General features: G+C 36.0%; 1 protein-coding gene across 1 annotated transcript; it reads right to left on the bottom strand.

The window, feature by feature from the left end:
- Positions 1 to 1458: 1458 nt before the first annotated feature.
- LOC107824992 (protein TONNEAU 1a-like) lies at positions 1459 to 10809 on the bottom strand. The gene is made up of 8 exons (XM_075228159.1): positions 10635 to 10809; positions 9092 to 9224; positions 7220 to 7308; positions 7005 to 7127; positions 5678 to 5811; positions 5544 to 5569; positions 5310 to 5466; positions 1459 to 1655 (listed from the first exon to the last, which is right to left on the bottom strand). Exons 1-8 carry the CDS (start codon positions 10719 to 10721, stop codon positions 1610 to 1612), a joined length of 795 nt encoding a protein of 264 aa, XP_075084260.1. The 5' UTR covers positions 10722 to 10809; the 3' UTR covers positions 1459 to 1609.
- Between the last annotated feature and the right edge of the window lie 12014 nt (positions 10810 to 22823).

A 22823-nucleotide genomic window follows, 5' to 3' on the forward strand; every position in this document is an offset into this window, starting at 1 on the left:
CGTTAGCGGAGAGGTATTTTGGGACCTTTAGGTAATGGTAGGGCTTTCTTGTTCAGATAGTGTAACAAAGGGCAATATAAATGTTTGTTATAGTAGAGGGATAAATTTGGTCTTTCGTTCTTAAAATACATATCCAATCAAAATAACCAAAGCATATATAAACTGATTTAAGCACCATTAGTATATAATATATGTATATAAATATATATATTTCCTCCGTGAAGAAAGATAGTTGAAAGACATTATAAGGGGATTGCTACAGAACAACGATGGATTAGAGGAATTCATTTCATTTGATGTAACCTCCGGTTAGCACATACAACAACAACCCAGTAAAATTCCACTAATGGGGTCTGTGGAGGGTAGTGTGTACGCAGACCGTACCCCTACCCCGAAAGAGTAGAAAGGCCGTTTCCGAAAGACCCTCGACTAAAAAAAAAAAAAAAAAAAAAGGGGGCAAAAAGGGAGACAATATTAGTATCACAACAACAATCATAGGATAAATAGGAACACCATGAAATTCAGAAGAAAGATGCAAAGTAAAGGGAGACAATATTAGTAAATATTAGTATCACCACAACAGTCATAAGAAAAATAGAAACACCATGAAACCTAAAAAAAAGATGTAAAGCAAAAGCGATAGCTAGTAAATAGAACTTGCACTGAAAAGCGAAATAATAAGCCACAATATTCCCACTAATTATCTTAGACAAAAACCCTACGTTCCCACCGGTTAGCACACACTGAACACAAAATAGTAGTCCAGTAAGGTGAATTCGTCATTTGTATATGGAAAAGAATTTTACGGTCTTTGTTCCACTCTTTACTCTAAGTATCTCTTTCTTCCTTTATCAACATACAGTTCAGGTTAATTATGCATGAGCTACTGCAAATCTCAAATAGGAATTCCAAGTCAAAAGAATTTTTTGTCTTTTTATAATCATTCTTGATTCTGAAAGCAAAGATATGAAACACGTGCAGAAAGTGGTGAAGTAGATGGCAATCACTAGTCCCAGTGGCCCAGTCCTAATTGTTGACACACTGTTTTTGCATTCTGTATGTGTTTGGTCCTAATAATTTTACATTATTACAATTCTCCACAAATTTCACAACAATAAAAAAGTGAATCCAGACTACGATACGATGTTTTCTTTATATAACCGACTTGTCAATTATTATTTTAACATTTGCTTGCACTATTACTAATAGAATATACATGTCAACGTATAACATTTCAAACCACATATCCTGCCAAATACCTTCCTTTAAAACGAAAAAAAGCAGTTCAAAATGTTATAGTGGCTCATATCTAACCCCGAGAACCAGCTTGCAGTAATCACTTGAGCCACTCAAACCAAAAGTAACCTTCGTAAATGAACAAATAGCATAAAGACTAAACGAATGAACTTAGCTAACAAATAGGGATAATTGTAAATGATAATAAGGGCCAAAAAAGGATGGAAGAAAAACTCATATCAATCTACTAAAAGCAATATACAGTATTTCAATCATAAGAAACATCACTGTCCATTACACAAAATAGAAGTCAATGGTTTAAGATAACATCAATTCTGAGATTTAGAGATGTGGAGAACACTATGCGACACGCCTATTCTACCCTGCCATCTTCCTCGGACATGCCATCCCCTCCATGCCTGTAAATAAATTCAGTACAAAGTTGAGATATGACTGCATTTTCTTGACAGTACAACCAATCTAAAGAGCGATAGAACTGAATTTTCAACACAATTCTTCAGCGGGATAACAAGAACAATAAAGAGTCGAGCAAAAGGAATAACTAGAGTACATATGTTTTTTTCACATAAATGCAACCGCTCATCAGCTGTTGTAGGTCATCACTAATTACTATATTCTTGGTTACTTTGCCCTTGTCTTGTATAACACAAACTTGATGTAGTAGAGTGGGAGCACTTCCCCAAGCGCAGTGATTTCATTGATGCCAAAGCATAATCATTTTTTAAAAAAAGGGTCTCCTCTTTCCAGATGAAAACCTTTCCGCCTATTATCCAGTTTGACATGGTATGTCAGTGAGTCGGTCTTTAGATGACTATCATTTTATTTATTTTGATAATGTGTCTTTAAAAATATATATGAAAATGGAGCTTTCATGTATAATCATCACAGCTAGAAGAATAGTAACAGCCCAAGTCCTGCTCATTCTCAATTTTGTAGGATTCAGTTAGTTCATTCCTGAAAACTGATGCCATAACTTAGTTTAGAAAGGGGCTACAAATATATGCTGATTTTCTTTTATAACCGTGGTGTCCGGGCTAGCTTGCGTGCACCTCGACTAATTCCACGGTATACTTGTTATCTCCTACCATCAACAGGTACCAAGTAACTCTGTCCACCAAGGCTAGACAGATGGGAAGAAATCACCTAGTGTTTTTGTCTGAGACCTCATGGTTCTTAACCCACTTCATTGACCACCAGGCCATACCCTTGGGTGCAACAAATATATGCTGAAATTAGTCTATTGATATGTGATAAGGTAGCTAAAATTTCAATCCTCCAGCTGATGGAAGTCTAGCAAGGGTGCCCGGTAATTGGTAGTTCTTTACATACATCACCAGTGAACAAGAATCCATCATCGACCAACAGGTCTTCAGATTATGAACGCTTGCTGTCTGCTGAAGTTTGATTTTTCCACCCCAAATTTGACCTTCTCTGACCAAAGAAGAGCTAGAGCTACAGACCAACTTTTACCGTACTATACATCACAACGATTAGCTCGCTCTTATTAAGTTAAGAACCATAGTACTACAATAAGACACTTTTCTTTTTTGAGCAAGTATAAGACGTATAAATTCAACACAAGCACTTAAAAACCTAATTACCTCTTAAATATGACCTGATTGTTCACATGAAAAGCAGCTATTTCAACATGTTGCCGACGGAAACATAGAACACACAAAATTAGCTCATTTCTTTGTAGAAAAGGATGACACCTAACTATAGCTGGATGTTTCTTCTACAGTCCATCCTTTTGCACACAACGGGCTTACCTTCCATTCCCCAGCCAACATCCCAACTTTGGTCAAACACTCAACTTTGAACCATGGATATTATGGCCCACTTCATTGTGTTTCAGGAAGTTAATTGAGCCAAAAAAGAGAGAGGAAAAGAAGCCTATTTATTCCCCGACTACGTTTGTTTGTGTGAGAACACTATGAAAGCTTTTACCCTTATCTTCTTTCATTATGCATAACTTTTCAATATCCTGGTGGCACGTTGGAAACATAAAAAGGACACATCTTTTGTTTAGTCAAAAAGGAGTGGTACTTTACTGTTAACCATAATGCATGTTTAACAATTTGTTTTTGGTAAGTTATAAAAGTTAAAAGTAATGCATTTTTAACAATTAAGTAACTTCAAAAGTAAGAATATCCGGTTTATAAATAATAATATGATCTAGCAGAAACAACAACGACCCAGTGAAATCCCACTAGTGGGGTCTGGGGAGGTTAGTGTATAAGCAGACCTTACCCCTACCCCGAGGGGGTAGAGAGGTTGTTTCCGAAAGATCCTCAGCTCAAGAAAACGAAAAGAGGCAATACATCAATACCATCAAAAGAAACCATGAAACAAATAACATCATCACCATAACCAAAAAATAGATGAACAACAAAACAATAACCAGTAGATAAAGCCCGGCACTAAGAGTAACGAAACAGTAGTGTGACTCAACATTAACCACTAACAGTCTAAGCTAGCGTTTGGCCATAGATTCCTAAATTTATTTTGAAAAATCTGATTTGGGTGAAGTTTGGTTTGAAGATGAAAATGTATTTGGACATCAGTTTTCAAAACATATTTCACTTTTTTTTTTAAAAACATGAAACATGACTTATACCCACAAGTTCTAAAAACTATCACAAATGCCCAACAATACCTTCATCAATAACATTCATTATCATTATCACAAAGCATAGTCCTGAACATAAATAAATTTGGTACAAAATTATCATTTTTATAATGAACTACATAATACACTATCAGATGACCGAAAAGACGAAGCAGCATTGTTACTAAATAATAAATGGTGGGCTCTTTTATAAAATACAAAAGTTTGGGGCAATTTTTAAAAAATGTAATAGAAATAATTTGGGCCAAAACCAACTCTTGAGCTGGTTTTGGGATTTGGGTTTTGGGTTTTGGGAATTTGCCAAAATATGGATAAACTTCATAAACAAACATGTATTTGCCAAAAATAATTTGGAAAAAATTTGGCAAAATCTATGGCCAAACGGGTCCTAAGACTAGGTCCTAACAGACTAGCCTCACTCTGGTGCACCGTAGAAATATGCAGAACTACCTCCTACCCTACAACCTTAATGCTCGACCTCTACAACTTCCTGTTAAGGCTATGTCCTCGGTAATCTGGAGTCACGCCATGCCCTGCCTGATCACCTCTCCACAATACTTCTTAGGCCGCCCTCTACCTCTCCTCGTACCCACCAAAGCCAGTCGCTCACACCTCCTCATCGGCGCATCTGGGCTTCTCCGAACCATCTGAGCCTTGCTTCCTGCAGCTTGTCATCCATGGGGTCGCGCCCACCTTCTCCCAGATATCTTCATTACTAATCTTATCCATCTTAGTATGCCCGCACATTCACCTCAACATCCTGATTTCAGCTACTTTCATCTTCTGGATATGTGAGTAATAATCTGATCTAGAACTTTACAAAATAATAATCTCTACTTAAAAAGGATCTTCACCAAATTTGACCTATTTTAGTCGTAAGACAAACTTCTCATGCGTGCACATTAGAACATATATTCTCTCCATGTTTTGCCGGAATTGGCGATAGTATCTTTTCCTTAATTCAGATAGTCCTCTTTCTTAATTCATAGTTAAGTTTTTATCGCATTCAACACTATAATAAATTTGGCACCTGCTTTGGTGCAATTTTTGTGCAGACAATTCAACACATTTAAATAGAGAGTTCTCTATAAGTAGCATAAAAATATAAAATCCAAACTTGATAGGAAACATGGGTAATATTTCTCTCAGCCCACAAGCCCAAAGGTACTGTCTAGTCTAGTTTTGCTACAAAATGACATCTATGCAATTAACACCTGCCTTAGTGGAAAAAATAAGGTTGTCATTATTTAACCTTAGCGACCAGCCACAAGTGATGTATCTTATAGCAGCCACATCTAAAACTAAATAAACCATCCAGGACTAACATTAACCAAAGCTGATAACTTCCACACCATCCAACAGAAGTTACAATGTTACATCAAAACCAAATTAGAAAAATGGCATCTAGTTCTCAAACACTTACCGCCAGGAAGTGGTAAGATTCCGAGCTTTTCTGTCCAACTGAAGGTTTTCCAAGGCAGATGAAGCACGAATTACATCTTCTGCAAGTTCATCGTTGTCATATCTCCAATTGTATTCATCCTTCCTGTACCCAGATACTGACGAACCTGCTCTTCTATCTAACCATCTCAACCATATGAAAAAGGTTACGCATTTATCCAGGAATTAATACAAATAAAGCGGGTGGACAACTTACCAGATGACTGGGCAGCAGGACCTGGCCTGTGGCATGAGATGTTCCCAAGTCAAAATCTTAAATAAAAAAAATAGAAAAATAACTAAATAAATTAACACAACAGAAGATACTATAATAGTGTCTTAAATGTAAACCTTCCCAATGGAGGTAAGCCCCCGGCAACTGAAGATGAAGAAGGCCTCCTCATGTTCCTTGTTTCTACATTGGAAAGAGATTCAGCATCTGGTGTTGTCAATCTCCTCCCAGCACCCCTTCCTTGAGATAAGTTCTGCAAAATAGATTTTAAAAGCTTGACCTTAAAGCTAATTCCTACTAGATAGACTTAAATATTTACCATAGTCAATTTGAATGCAGGAAAATGTAAACTGCAAATGCTATAACCATCAACTAATGGAACTGCATAAACATTTAAAGCCACTAACTGAACCTGGAATGGGAGACTGTTAACCACAACAAAAGGCAATGAAGATCCCAAAACCAGAACAATAATCAATTTCTACCAGTGCAAGTTACATTTGCTAACATTGACACACTTGTGTACACTTGAATTTTTAAAACCAGCAATACCCAAAGCGTAGAAAGCTTTGAACTAAGGCAATCGCATTCGAGCAAGGTTAAAGGTTCAAATACAAGCCCCTGGTATTGATTGCACAAGTGGACATACTCATGAGACAATGACAAGAAAGAAGTGCTCAAAGCAGAACAAAGAAACAAATCGTGCTGAACAAAATTAAGCTTAGTGTGATTCATTATCCTATTGGTCAGTATCACTAGTAAATCATAAGAACTATCCCAATTGGGTCTTGATACTTTCAGACTGTAGGACCACCTATTTGGCAACATGACAATAACTTCATAATTTTTGTTTTCATCCTCCTCTATTATTTGCTTTATGAGACCTCTGCCGTAAAATTCTGTGGTTCTACATGTTTCCAGGCCCTTTTAGAATATATACTCGGATTATGACTCTACATGTTTCCTGGCTGGCAACCTGCTCCCCAACCCCCACCCCCCCCCCCACCCCCACCCCCCACACACACACAAAAAAAAAAAAAAAAAAATTTGGTCATCCTTCTGCATTTGTAAACAATTTATCAATCTATAGAAAAAAATACAAGGAAATTTTGAATACCACATGGCGAGACCGCGAAAGGCCCACAACTGCATTGGGATGTTGAGACAATTAGTCTTAATAAACTGGAATACATTCCGTTACTGAATTCATCTTTCTCAACTTTTTATTGTTTTCAAGGATGATAATATTGTGTCCCAACATACACGTTCCTAGCTTAGGGTTACAAGTTCTAATCTCCCACTTTCCTTTTCTTTATTTGTTTTTTACTTTTTTTTCCTTCTTTTCTCTAATTGTAGTTTTAAAATAAACATAAAACGTCAACAGTACCATAAGCAACTGATGGATATATATCTAGAAGTTATCTAATATAAGCAGTTTTATCGAACCTCATACTTCAAAAATCCTTCGAGAACATCCAAAAGCAATGGACCACTATCCCCATTCCTGTTAAGATCATATCCATTCTTGCTGCTAAATTCTTTTAGCTCTGATTTCCAAGAATCCTTTGGCTGCAAACAAGTGAGCTTTTGTAAATTGAAGTAATAATTGACAATTTATGCAAGGTGGTTTAACATCATTAAAGAAAGCTGTATATTATTACCAAATTACACTCTGGCAAATAAACTTTAAGTGTGTGGTTTAATTGAGCCCAGTCAAAATATTCACATATGAATGCAGTTAGTAGCCTTCCTGCATTTAGAAAAGAAAATAAAACAGGTAACAAGGAATTAGTGAAGGAAAATATGTAATATATTAACTCTTCTTTAACTACTTAAAGTCTTAAACACCTATCTCCATGCACTGATTATAGAACTACACGACCTAATGTGGTGAAAGGCACTTTAACCTACAAGGAATATTGGTGTTAAATATCAGTGTGCTATATAAAAACTCTTAAGTAACTATAGATGTTCTCCACTTTAAGATGATTATGCAAGAGAAATGGGAAGCGAGTGCACAATCTACAACACTGTCATTAATGAAAAAACAAATACAAATTTAGCATGACCACTAAAGCATTTGACCAAACAATCAAGTATGTTATCCTCGTAACTCGTGCAAAAGATGCTAGTGTCTGCATCACAATGAACGAAGAAGTCAAAATAGACTTAGGACAGAAATGAGCTAGGGAGATGCTTATGTCCTTTTCTATGACAACTAAAAACCAAAGCAGGGAAAGACCTCGTCCAAGAGCCAGAAAAAAAAAGGAAAGACAGAATGCATAGATTTACTTATTTATATTTGTTCTTTTACAAGTGCACACAGTTCCCTGACTCAAAATACTAAAGTCAATACACTTGACTCTTTATCACTTAAATTTTTTTTCTGTATAAGGTATAATTAACTATTTATATTCATACTTACCATATACTATTTCATTTAAAGAAAATTGACTATTTATCACAAAGCTCTAGGAATTGACAATATTCAACTTAATAAAATATCAATTGCAAGCAGAATTACTTCAGGTATCCAAAAGAACTAGACACGTTTTGACTAAAGACATTGATTAACTGTTTAATATCGGTCAGATCACCTTGAGGTATAGCGTAGTGGTCAACGAACTGGGTGCAAACTTTTGCGATCAAGGTTCAAATCCCAGCAAAAACAAAAAAAAAATAGGTGATTTCTTCCCATCTACCTAAGCACTTGGTAGCGAGCTACCCAGTATCTATGTTGGTGAGAGGTTGTAGGTACACGCGGATATAACAAAGGCGCGAAAGCCGGCCTGAACACCACAATTATTAAAAGAATTGGTTGGGAACATGAAGGACTATATCTCGACTTTTGTGTTTTTTCTTTTTAACTTTTTGTTGTTGTTATTTAATAGTATAGTTCTATTTATATGCTGCCCTTACATAGTTATATTCAAATGCTTCCAACCAAAGTCCAAAGAAATCCGATGGCTTTCTTCTCAGCTGGTTCTAGATGATTTTTTATAAGGTTCGATGATCTTACTAACCACAAGGATACAAACTTCATGTGGCATCAAATTCCAGGCTATAATGTTTTAGGAAAGATTAAAAATCAGAACCTTAATTCTTAGAAAGTAACCTGAAAAGAAACATAAATCTTTGGCAACAGAAAGTGTTTTCATCTCCAATTCAGATTTAGGTTGGACTTGATTTGATCAGGCAGGCAGGTTCTCACATTTAGATTCTAAAAGACTAGTTCAGATATCTAGATTGAACAGTTAAACAGCATATGTATAAGTACATAGAACAAACTCAACCTATTACAATATTTTGAGAGTTCCATGGGCACAACAATACTCTGCAGAGTACACACAATACTGAACACTCAGCTTTCAGATATATATATATACTGAACACTCAGCTTTCAGATATATATAACTGAAGTTTAATAAATTTTCCATACAACAAGTTAGTAGCCGTCCTCCTACACCAAAGAATTTGGCAAGGATTCATAAAGGGTTAAAAAACCAAAAAGATTAAAACAAGTAACTGAGAACCTGAAGGGGAATTATGGAGTTGCTTCGCACGCTCATTGCAGCTACCCAATAGTGCAGGAGGCAAGGCTTCATCCTTCTCGATTGCCCTATCCTCCTCTTCTATCGCCTCGAAAACGCTTGCTCTAAGTTCAGCCTAAGAAATGTAGCCATGTAAAATATGTAAATACGTTGTGGATCAACCAGGATTGCACTGTATATCAACAAAAGAGAATCTGAAGAAGGATTCACATGTGACATCATGTTTTGTTTCAATAAACAATATCATCAGGTTTTATTTGCTAATAAATAATTTCTCTTTACCAGAAAAGTTCAAAAGATTCTCTATTACTACAAATCCAACATGGTAAAAGAACCAAACATTTGTTTCAGCTTTTTTTCTACTACACCTCCTCTGTTGTGGTAGTAACAAGTAGCTCGCATGAATGAAAGCAAGTCAAACTATTTTCCAATCTTGTGAGGAAAAAGGCATGGTGGGGAATGAACCTTACACGTCTAGGATACAAGGTAGCAACTCTACTAGTAGGTTACCATTTAATCCTAATTGGCAATAGAAAATTATCTTTTCTCTAAATGTTTGAGCCTTAAATTAGGTTTAACCCCTTCAAATCCATCAATTCGCACTTGTTCAAGCTAAGTCACCCTAACTGAGCAACGGAGGCAAATAACTAATTGATTTCTTCCCATATGTCCAAGCCTTGGCAGACAGAGTTACCTAGTATCCGCGCTGGTGGGAGTTGGAAGATATCCAATGGAAGTAGTCAAGGTGCGCACAAGTTAGTTCGGACACCACGGTTATAAAAAAAAAAATTAGTCACCCCTAAGTGAGCGCAATAATATCCTATTCTTTTGCTCCCAACTTTGGGATTTAGATCCCTCAGTGATTCATTTGTCTGCTGACTAGCCCCAAATAAACCTAAAAGGTAGGATGAGCATCAAAGGACATATGCTCTTTTTTTTTTTGATAGGAAAGGACATATGCTCTTTCTAGATAAGTTATGCATAATTTGTTCAACGAAAAATGCAGCAAGTGTAAGGAAAAAAGTATACATGCTGCAACCCGTCAAAATTCTAATATTTTAGCTCCTTGAAGATGCATAAAACAGTTAAAGCAATTAAGTTAGAAACAAGGTATTCATTTCTACACATTAAATCACTTAAACTGTGCTTTGCATTACCCAGATGTTTTATAAGCTGGTGACACCTTCTTGTGTGCCCTTATACCCAACTTTTTGCAACCAAAAATTTTAATCTTAGACTTAAAATTCACAAAGACTCAATTTTTCAATTTCTATTTTCTAGCTAATAAACTATGGGAATTAGCTATTCATGACCCCAATTTTCAGAACAGGAAAAATTACATCTGCATACATAATGAATCAAGAAATATCTAATTACAGCTTCGTCGGCAAGCCCAAGCCATACCCAGAAAAGAAAAATGTACAAAATTTGGAAGCACATAACACGTAACCACTCGATCTGATCGAGAAGAAAATTCACAGAACAAAAAATGAAAATGCAGAAGAGAAGAATTGTTTGTTCATACTCGGATCTTGGCAAGGACGCCTTTCTTCTCTAGGGTTCGGGTGACGAGGGTTTTGAGGTCCATCATTTCTCTTGTATAATCGTCCATTTTCTACTCTGTACTGAAACTAGAATTAGAGATGTTTGATATTTTTCATATGGTTTCTCTTCTCATTGAAGGGTGATGTTTGGCATATTTTGATATGTGTTATTTAATCTTTAAAACATCCAACATGGTGTAATTATTGGTTTGATGACTAATTAAGTTATGTGTGACGATTTAAGGTGTTCGGAGTGCAAAATATGAAGAAAAGGTGGTTTAGCTAGAGGAAGAAGGGTTGGATGCGTCGCATCCAACCTAGGAAAACATCATCCTGCATGCAACCTTAGCAGTGAAGTTGTGTCATCGCGTCCACCATCGCATGCGAAGCTGAGAAATAGAGGACAAGGTGGATGCGTCGCATCCACCTTCGCAGGCAAAAATTGAAATGGAGGACAAGGTGGATGCGTCGCATCCACCTTAGCATCAATCCCTGAAGCCGAATTGGACTAGGAATGGGAGAGCTTTGGCCCACGACTTTTGTACGCAATATATAAGCTAAAAACGCCTCTTTTAGGTTATCTAACATATTGGAAAGGGGGAAAAAGCCACGATAAAGCTGTGGAGGCCGGAATTCATCAAGTTTCATCTTTCTCCTACCAAACTTAGTAATTTTTATGTTTCTTTGTATGATTTGTTGTTTGGCTACCATGTCTATGTGGAGCTAAACTTCACGTTCTAGGGTTGTGGTTCTTTCATGACTATTGTTATTCGGATATTGATTTTGACTTCTTGATTTATCATATTAGTTTATTTATTCAATCTTGCGCTTAATTATTTAATTGCTTGATCACCAATTGAATATTATCTACGAATCTAGAATTGAACTCGAAAGTGGGAATTCTATATTGCATATAGGATTGAGTAGGGCAAGTTCTTGAACTCGGGCATCGGGGAACGGATTCGTGGTTAGGATAGACATATACCTAATTACCTTGCTTGGTTGATTTACAGGAATTATAAATGCGTTCTTGTTGATTCTAACTCCATAGACATATAGGCGTTAGGTTAGCTTGAATAGGCGAGTAAGAACTCGACAGATTCTTATGAGCATTAACCCTGTCAACCAATAAGCTAGATAAATTAGTCGGTCAATTCAATTGAAGAATACAATAGGATTGTTAGATAGACCATAACCCTAGATCGTTTTCATTACATTGATATCATTAAAATCTGCTCTTCCTCTGTTCAAAGTTTATTATTTATATTTTTCTTATTTAATTAGTTAGAATAAAATATTTTTAGATTTAATTCTTATTTAGATAATTAAGATAGGCTAATTTAGTTAATAGCTAATCATAAGTCCTCGTGGGTTCGACATCCGACTTTGAGTCACTTTATTACTTGACGACCGCGTATACTTGCGTGAGTGTGTTTGGTCGCAACAAGTTTTTGGCGCCGTTGCCGGGGACTTAGAAATTAGCTATTTTTCTAGATTAGACATTTGTTTTTCTATTCTTTCTTTAGTTTAGTTAGTATTTTGTTTTATTTTTATTTTAGCATGGCACCTTGGAATGAGAATTATTCGAATGATGGTTATTCTTATTTTGATGATCCCTGTCCATATTGTGGAGGACCCCACTGGTGGAAAAATTGTCAGAATGTTCCCGGGAACGAGTTGTGCGCACAATCTCAATCCTTCAAGTGGAATATTTGTAATATGTGTGGTGGTCAAGATAGCCATTGGGATGGTTGTCCTAATTCTTTTCATCCTTCTCAGAGCCCTTATTATGATCTTTCTAACAATGTTTGTGAGTTTGATAGGGGCAATGAAGTGCAGGATATGGAACATGATGCATATATTAGGTATATTATGAGGCAAGTAGCAGAGCAACATGATGAACTCAAAAAAGATATGAAAAGAATGACGGCAACAATCACAAGAATGAAGGCTAATATGGAAGAATTGAATGAAGAGAGCGAGTTTCAAGAAAAGGAAAATTTTGAAAAAGTGGAGATTTTGAGCCAAACATGGCTAGTGGAACAAGCTGAAAAGTTAGAAATATATGAGGCTCAACGTGAGGAAATTACTGATAGGACGAGACACTTTATAGAAGGAAGAGCTGAACTGGGACAGGAGATTGAAAATTTTGGCACTGATATTCACGACTTGGGAACTAAATTAATTGCAAAGGTTGATGCGTCTAACGCCCAACAAAATAGTTCTGAGTTGTGTGAAGCTGAAAAGGAGCTTATACGCCAAATTGAGGAGCTAAAAAGAGAGAGTAAATCATTCGTCCATACTTGTATTGATGATGTCCATGTCGAGGAAAGCACTCTAGAGTCATGTGAGGAAGTAAATAATATTATATGTGAAGACTCTAGTGTTTGTACATATGAGGATGTAAAGAGTAATACAATTCTAAAGTTAGGGTGTATTGGTCCCCATTCCATACATTTTTCAAAATTGTGTTTGGATGATGACGTGGAAATCGAGTCATCTGAGCCTTTGGAGGAGCCAATGGATGAGGAACGGGGTGCTTACATTCTTGAATTTGTCGTGCCAGAGAGACAAAATTACATACCTCATCCGAAGGCCAAGAAGTGTAAAACGCGATATTAGTTGCTTGGCCCAATTAAATTTGTCTCACCGCCTTGGGAGCATAATAGAAAGCTTGAAGCCAAATTAGGGGTGCAATTCATAAGTTCGAGGTGGAGGCAAAAAGTAGCTCATGTCGTGCTGCGACGTTAAATTAGGCGCTTGTTGGGAGGCAACCCAGCTTTACTACCTTCTTTTATTTTTGTTTTTATTATATTATTTTTGTAGTATTTATTTTTGTTTTGTAGGATTATGAGCATAGGAAGCAAAGCCATTAGAAGAGTGCAAAAGCGAGCTAGATGGTGAGGACTAAGTGTGGGGTGCCCACACAAAGGACGATGCCTGGGGGAAGTCTGAGTACCTCGTGAGCCGCTATTGCTTCGGCCTTTGGCCTACCAGGGAGTCTCGTTTACCCTCTTATTATTTATAATGTGCATTGAGGACATTGCAAAATTTTAAGTGTGGGGTGAGGAGATCGTTTGGATGAGTTTCTGTGCTATTTTAGCTTAGTTGTAGTACTCATTCTTAAGTGTAGTAGCTTTTGTGAAAAAAAAAAAACGAAAAAGTAGAAAAATTGGACTTTTCCCGACGATTGATCTCCTAGACAGTTTTCTTGAGGGATTAAAGTCTAAACAAAAAATTCAAAATATATCTTTTAGCTTTCTTTAGGTAGTAATAATCCCCTGTGGTTTTTCTTTGTGCCTCGGTTCTTTTCCATGGGATGTAGTTTGAACCGGGTAATTTTGTTTTCTTTTTAGAGTAGAGTAGGAATGTAGGGAATAAAAGGAGGAAGAATGATGAACCTAGGTGACCTTGACTTGGTTGATACTGGCATATTTAAGCTTTTACATATGTAATATCTTCCCTTCTCACTCTGAAATTATTGATGATGCCTTGTTAAAACGGATAGCATGTTTTGTTGCAGCCTATTTCTCATTTTTCTTGACTTGTGTTCACTTTGCGTTTAATGCTTAATATCTCGTTGCTCCGTGAATACTTGCATTACTTGAGAGTCGGAATGTAACCGTCCTTAATGAGTCATGTGCCATGTGTGGTGAGGTTTTTGTGTAGTCCATGTAGTGTACTTGTGTCTAGAACTTGCCCGGTATGTGAATTGAAGCGAAATTTTAGGTGATGCTCGGTTTGAAAAATGATTTTAGGCTTTCTTTGATCTTTTTGAGCTTATTGCTTATCACAAATAAAATCTATCCCTAGTTAACCCTTTTGAGCCTGTAGACCTTTTATTTGGTACCCACATTACAAGTCTATACCCTTTTTATTCTTAATTGACATTGTTTTGATCCTTTTACCTCTTAAAGCACTTTAATTGTTAGATGAGCGCTAAAAGAAGTAAGAAGGGACTAAGTGTGGGGTGACTTTTGAGTGGAACCAATGAAAGAAAGAAGGGTGCACTTATTTTGTAAAATAATACACCACTAGCGGAAATTGAAAGAAAGAAAAATATAAATGAATAAATTGTTGTCTTGTTCTTGCTAGTGGGTATGAATTAAAGTAGTGCTTAAAGAAGGAGGAAATATTGTTGGGGTGATATTGTTTGTGAAATTGAAGTGGGGTTGAAAAAAAAAAATGCTTAAAGTAATTTTGTGATGTATTAAAGTGCTTAGGAGGGTGAGTCACTATTCCTAAAATATATCCTACCCGTCCCTTAGCCCACATTACAACCATGAAAAAGTCCTAATTGATTTTAGATCGAGCGAGCTTACATTAGTAGAGATTTACATTAAGGGCAAGCCTATGGTACCAACTGCATGCATGCGACTTCTTTTGTGAGAGTGAGCGATTTTCTTTGTGAGCATGTTGTCTTTGTTCGAATATGTTTAAAGAAGGGCATAAGAAAAGGGAAGTGTGTTGATGCATAGTCTAGAGCCTAATTGTAGCAAATAACCACGGTCATAGGTGCAGTGTGCTTTGAATGATAAGAGCTTAATTTTGTTTCGTCTACTATATGATGGTTTGTTCGAGGACGAACAAAGGTTTAAGTGTGGGGTAGTGATGTTTGGCATATTTCGATATGTGTTAATGTTACTTTACCCATGCTTTAACCACTTTTTGATGTTATTTAATCTTTAAAACACCCAACATGGTGTAATTATTGGTTTGATGACTAATTAAGTTATGTGTGACGATTTAAGGTGTTCGGAGTGCAAAATATGAAGAAAAGGTGGTTTAGCTAGAGGAAGAAGGGTTGGATGCGTCGCATCCAACCTAGGAAAACATCATCCTGCATGCAACCTTAGCAGTGAAGTTGTGCCATCGCGTCCGCCATCGCATGCGAAGCTGAGAAATAGAGGACAAGGTGGATGCGTCGCATCCACCTTCGCAGGCAAAAATTGAAATGGAGGACAAGGTGGATGCGTCGCATCCACCTTAGCATCAATCCCTGAAGCCGAATTGGACTAGGAATGGGAGAGCTTTGGCCCACGACTTTTGTACGCAATATATAAGCTAAAAACGCCTCTTTTAGGTTATCTAACATATTGGGAAGAGGGAAAAAGCCAGGAAAAAGCTGTGGAGGCCGGAATTCATCAAGTTTCATCTTTCTCCTACCAAACTTAGTAATTTTTATGTTTCTTTGTATGATTTGTTGTTTGGCTACCATGTCTATGTGGAGCTAAACTTCACGTTCTAGGGTTGTGGTTCTTTCATGACTATTGTTATTCGGATATTGATTTTGACTTCTTGATTTATCATATTAGTTTATTTATTCAATCTTGCGCTTAATTATTTAATTGCTTGATCACCAATTGAATATTATCTACGAATCTAGAATTGAACTCGAAAGTGGGAATTCTATATTGCATATAGGATTGAGTAGGGCAAGTTCTTGAACTCGGGCATCGGGGAACGGATTCGTGGTTAGGATAGACATATACCTAATTACCTTGCTTGGCTAATTTACAGGAATTATAAATGCGTTCTTGTTGATTCTAACTCCATAGACATATAGGCGTTAGGTTAGCTTGAATAGGCGAGTAAGAACTCGACAGATTCTTATGAGCAATATTAACCCTGTCAACCAATAAGCTAGATAAATTAGTCGGTCAATTCAATTGAAGAATACAATAGGATTGTTAGATAGACCATAACCCTAGATCGTTTTCATTACATTGATATCATTAAAATCTGCTCTTCCTCTGTTCAAAGTTTATTATTTATATTTTTCTTATTTAATTAGTTAGAATAAAATATTTTTAGATTTAATTCTTATTTAGATAATTAAGATAGGCTAATTTAGTTAATAGCTAATCATAAGTCCTCGTGGGTTCGACATCCGACTTTGAGTCACTTTATTACTTGACGACCGCGTATACTTGCGTGAGTGTGTTTGGTCGCAACAAAGGGCCTCTCCGCTTTGCCTTTGCGATTATTGCAGTATTTGGGTCCTCAAGATTGTTTTTGAAATGAGATGTTTAATAAAGTTGATGACTTGATGGGGATGGGGGTGGGGCCCGCTACGGTTTTTGTAAATTAAGTCAATTAAGTTATACCAAAAAAAAAAGTCAATTAAGTCAATCTATTTATTTTTATTTTATATAGGAGAGGCTAGGAGTGTCAAACGGACGGGTCGGGTCGGATATGGTTCGGGTTGAAACCGGGTAATGAAAAAATAGATAAACTATCTGACCCGATCCATATTTAATATGGATAAAAAATTGGTTAACTAGCGGATAATATGGGTAACCATTATTCATGACTTCTTGCATATGATCACTTTTGGGAGAATTCTTAGTCTTCCTAACTTAAGAAACCCCCAATTTGAGGCTTTACAAATGTAAAAGTTAGACATATTGGTTATTCATTAATTACCCATTGGTTGTCCACTTTCTAAATGGATAATATGGTTCTTATCCATATTTGACCTATTTTTAAAAAGTTTATTATCCAACCCATTTTTTAGTGGATAATATGGATGGTTAACTGTTTTCTTTTAACCATTTTGTGTCACGACCCAAAATCTCACCATAGGCATCGTGATGGCACCTAGTCTCTAAGACTAAGTAAGCCGATTTCCATTACATTTTTGAAGCCATTTTTTTTTAAGTAATCAAAACTAACAGCGAAAATAATTACAATACACAACCTCCCAAGACTGGTAGTACTGAGTCACGAACTCTAACTGAATACATAGAATGATCACGAGGACCGAATATACAATACTGTTTGATTACAAATTAACAGTACAATGAAATGAAAAGACTTCAAGGGACTGCGACGACCAAGCAGCTCTACCTTGAATCCTTATGATCCCGCTTTAACTCTGCTCAAGTCCGATATTTTTAATATCTGGCTCTGCACAAAAATATACAGAAGTGTAGTACGAGTACGCCACGGTCGGTACCTAGTAAGTATCAAGACTAACCCCAATGGAGTAGAGACGAGGTACAGTCAAGACACTCACTAGTCTAATAATATGTGCAATATAATATATAAAATAATATGAAACAAATAAGAATAGGGCAACATGAAACAACCAGTGATATGCACAGCAGACAACAAGAATACCATTAATATCACTCAACCATTAATAAGTACAACTGCACCCAATTAAATCAAGTCCTTCAAGTAAATGTCTTTCACATATAATTATTCCAAATAATTCTCTTTCAAATATAATTTTCTCAAACAATTATTTTTTAAATATAATTCTTTCCTATAATACTTTCTAAGTAAAAATCCTTCCAAATAAATATTTTGAATATAATTCTTTCAAATAAAAAGTCACCACGTGACACCTCATTTCATAATCATAAAAATACGGGCCTCAACCCATTTTTATATTTTTCGTAAATACGGGTCCCCGCCCATTTTCATATTTTCACGGCACCTCGTGCCCATAATTAAATTATTATATTTTTTCGGTACCTCGTGCCCTCATTTCATATCACAACTGCACGGACAACTCACGTGCCAAATATCATTATCATTTCATCACAGCATCTTGTGCCCACATTTCATATCTCATCTGCACGGATAATTCACGTGTCAAATATCCTCATTATTTACTCACGGCACCTCGTGCCCACATTTTATTTTATAATCTGCCTGGCCATAGTCACATGCTCTCAATTTCAACATAAATCAGATTGTTATCAATTTACCAACAACAAGACATTGCACAAGGTATAAAAATAAACACAAGAAAATCACAACATCACATGAAAATCATCAACACTACAACCCCACATCATCACATATCGTCCCTGACAATAGCCACCATTATCGCTGTTATTGCCACCCTTATCGCTCCGTCCAGACAATATTCCAATAACACAATAACAATAAAATACCACCATAATACCCACATAATATCAACGGTAAAATGCCACTCTTATCTCCTCAAAATAATAATTCACACAACACAACAATTTACACGGCAAGTTATCACGGCAACATAACAAAATCAATTCATATTACAGTTTGCTCAATGGCCACAACAAATTCCAAGTATATAACAAAATCAATTAATTTCACAACAAATAGCCAAAAGCTCCACACAATGTGTACAACACCCAAAAACAACCAATAGAGATAGAAACTACTCAACATAAAGCAAAGTCTTCATTAAATTCAAAATTTTAATAATTATATAAATACCTCTTTTTAAGCTCATTTAATTAATTATTTGTAGAGGAAATCAAACCAACAAATTCACGAAATTACATAAATAATCAAGTAACAATCTCATCAAATTGTCATATAACAACAGATTCAACAACAACAAGGATTTAGGCATGACAAATGGATGATTAGATATATATCGACAATTACCCAATTTACCACACAATATGCTCAAGACTTTAACTCAATAAAAATTTACACATATAAGCCGAGTACGTACTCGTCACCTCGCGTACACAGCTTTTCACATTTCACAAATGGCACATAAGACTCGATACCTAAGGGGTAATTCCCCCGCTCGAGGTTAAGCAAGACACTTACCTCTTTGAAGTTATGCCGATATTCCAAAATCGCCATCTTGCTTGAATTGACCTCCTGACAGCTCAAATCTATCCAAATTAATTGTATGACTTCATTAAAATTCATCGAAAATAATTCCGGATAATAATACGTCGACTTAAAATTTTATTCCAAAAGAATCAACAAAAGTCAACGCGGGACCCGCCCCTTGGAACCCGACATAATTTTTATGAAATCTGAACACCCATTCCGATACGAGTTCAACCATACCAATTTTATCGAATTTCAATAATAACTCGACCTCCAAATCTTAAATTTTACAAAAATCTTGATTTTCCTCCATTAAATCTGAATTAAATGATGGATTCAAAAGACATAATCATGAAAATTAATCAAAACTGGATAAGAATCACTTACCCCAAATACCCACGCAAGAATCTCTCCAAAAATTGCCTTCTACCGAGCTCCCAGTTAGATTTTGAGTTATGAACTCAAACCCCCATTTTTGAGACTTTTAATTATGTCCAGATAGGCCTTCTTCACGTTCGCGAAGGCCAAAACCCAACTGCCTCAAATCCTTCATCGCATTCGCGATCTCCTCATCGCGTTCGCGAAGGCCAACTAGTTCTGCCCCATCATTTCCTCTTCGTGTTCGCGAACTCCTTGTCACGTTCACGATGACCAGCTGACCAACTCCTTCGCGTTCGCGTTCGTGAAGGCCAAACGACCTCAGGCCCCAATCTTCCTTTCTTCTTTGCGTTCGCGTTGCCTGGGCCGCGTTCGCGAAGGCTTGCCCTGCTCCTTCTTCGCGTTCGCGAAGGCCAAACCATCAGTCCCTCAAATTCCTCTTCGCGAACGCGGGACTCCCTTCGCGGCCGCGAAGAAGGAAACCAGACTTCATCAACAGCAGTCCAAACAGCTCCAATTTGGTCTGAAACCACCCGAAACACACCCGAGCCCCTCGGGACCCCGTCCAATCATACCAACCTGCCCCATAATATAACACGAACCTGCTCGAAGCCTCAAATCACATTAAATAACAGCAAAACGATGAATCGTATCCCAAATCAAAATCCATGAAATTTGAACTTTCAAATTCTATAACTTGTGCCGAAACACATCAAATCAATCCGGAATGACTTCAAATTTTGCACACATGTCATAAATGGCATAACAGACCTATTCAAATTTCCAAAATCGGATTCCGACCTCGATATCAAAAAGTTAACCTTCCCGGTCAAACTTCCCAAAAATTCAACTTTCGGCATTTCAAGCTTAATTTCATTACGGACCTCCAAATAATTTTTCGGACACGCTCCTAAGTCTAAAATTACCATACGGAGCTATTGACATCATCAAAATTCCATTCCGAGGTCGTTTGCTCAGAAGTCAACTCTCCGGTCAACTTTTTTCATTTAAGCTTCAAATTAAGGATTGTTCTTTTAATTTAATTCTGAATCTTTAATAAATCAAACTCGACCACACCCGCAGGTCATAATACATATTGCGAAACTACTCAAGACCTTAAGTCATTAAACGTGACGTAAATTCTTAAAACGACAAGTCGGGTTGTTACATTTTGCCACCCCTAGGAGAGGCAAAGAAATATTATGATGACAAGTTGCATAACATTAAATGACACATGTACATTTTTTTAGAAAATTCTCCAACTTTCTTTGAGTTTCAAATTTATTTAAAAAAATGTAAAGGACATGTTTTTTTTTTAAATAAAAAAAACTAATTTTACATGGCACATGTTTTTTTTCAAATTTTAGAATTTTTAAATTTTTTAAAAAAACTGATTTTACATGACACAAATATAGGACACGTTTTCCCTCTCTAAAAAAAGAAAATTGATTTTAGATTATTATTATTTATTAATTGCAAAAAAAAAATAATTTACATGACACACGTATATTAGATACAACTTTCCCTAAATTTTCTCAGCAAAACCTAAAATTGTCACTCAACAATTGAAATTCACGACATCCACTTCCATTATACTCGGTAGCCATCTGCAAATACTCAAAATCAAGAGAGGTTGGTATAAAAAATTGATACCCATCAACTTCGATTTTGGCAGTGACGCCAACTGAGGTTGGTCGTGATTACACCCTTTATGGATAAACATCATTTTGAATTTTGGTTCTAACATTTCTTCTACAAAATATGGTTATTCACAATGAGTTCATCAAAGATATAATAATTTCGAAAATGCAATCGAAGTTGAAAGTTTGGGTTGTCCATCCGTGGGAAGTATCGGATCATTCAACGCATACACTACTTTCTCGATTGAATTGGTCTACAAGATAAAAAGGTATTAAAAATTTATTGTTGTCTTACCAAGTTGTTTTTTCTTCTCCTTTTGTTAATGCTCGGGTTGCGAGCGCTAACTAAAAAATTTATATCTATCTACTATCATGTCGAAATCACGATTCGCTTGTGCCGTTAAAATAAAAACAACTATAACTACATTATATACAAAAAATAGGTCCAGAATTTTTATAGATTTATACAGATATTCTTTTCAACTCAGTTATGAATTTATGTCATTTTCTTTTTACAGCTTTGCACGCGCTCAATAAAAAATCATATCTCAGTACTGTCATGTCGAAAATGTGATCCGCTTATGCCATTAAAAAAATAATTCTACAACTACAATATATACAAAAGGTAGGTCCAGATTCTTCGTACATTTATACAGATATGCTTTTGAATTCAGTTATAAATTTTAGGTATTCTGCTTTTTACAGCTTTGTACGTCATGACTAAAAAAATCATATCTCTATAGAGATGTGTTGAAACCATGATTCGCTTGTGCCGTTGGAAAGGCGACTTCTGAAGCTACAATATATACAAAATTCAGGTTCAGATTCTTTGTAAATTTATACAGATATTCTTTTGAACTTAGTTATGAATTTTTGTTATTTTGCTTTTTATATCTTTGCACGCCCTAACTAAAAATATGTTATCTCTCTATAGGCATATCGAAATCATGATCCGCTTATGACGTTGGAAAGACGACTTTCGGATATAATACACACAAAAAATTGATCCAGATTCTTCGTAGATTTATACATATATGTATTTGAATTTAGTTATAAATTTCAGGTATTCTGCTTTTCACAGCTTTGCGCGTCTTAACTAAAAAAATTATATCTCGTTGTAGACGCGTTTAAACCACGATCTGCTTGTGTCGTTGGAAAGACGATTTCTGGAGCTACAATTCAACCAAAATTTTGGTCCATATTTTTTGTAAATTTATACAGATACTCTTTTGAACTTAGTTATGAATTTCTGTTATTTTTCTTTTTACAGATTTGCACGCCCTGACTAAAAATATTTTACCTCTCTATAGGCACATTGAAATCACAATCCGTTTGTGCTGTTAGAAAGATAACTTCTAAAACTATAATATATACAAAAATTAGAACCAGAATCTTCATAAATTTATACAGTTATGCTTTTGAATTCAGTTATAAATTTCAGATATTTTACTTTTTACAGCTTTGCGCGTCCTGACTAAAAAAATAATATATCTCTGCAGACATATTGAAACCACAATCCGCTTGTGCAGCTGGAAAGAAGACTTCTCTGGAGCTATAATATGTACAAAATTCAGGTCCAAATTC

This window comes from Nicotiana tabacum, chromosome 13 (genome assembly GCF_000715075.1).
Source record: "Nicotiana tabacum cultivar K326 chromosome 13, ASM71507v2, whole genome shotgun sequence".
NCBI lineage: Eukaryota > Viridiplantae > Streptophyta > Magnoliopsida > Solanales > Solanaceae > Nicotiana > Nicotiana tabacum.

Coding starts and splice junctions, on each gene's coding strand:
- LOC107824992 (XM_075228159.1), bottom strand. CDS start 10,721: ATGGACGATTATACAAGAGAAATGATGGACCTCAAAACCCTCGTCACC. Junction 5,467..5,543: donor TCCTGCTGCCCAGTCATCTG/GTAAGTTGTCCA, acceptor TGAGATGGTTAG/ATAGAAGAGCAGGTTCGTCA. Junction 1,656..5,309: donor AATCTTACCACTTCCTGGCG/GTAAGTGTTTGA, acceptor ATTTATTTACAG/GCATGGAGGGGATGGCATGT.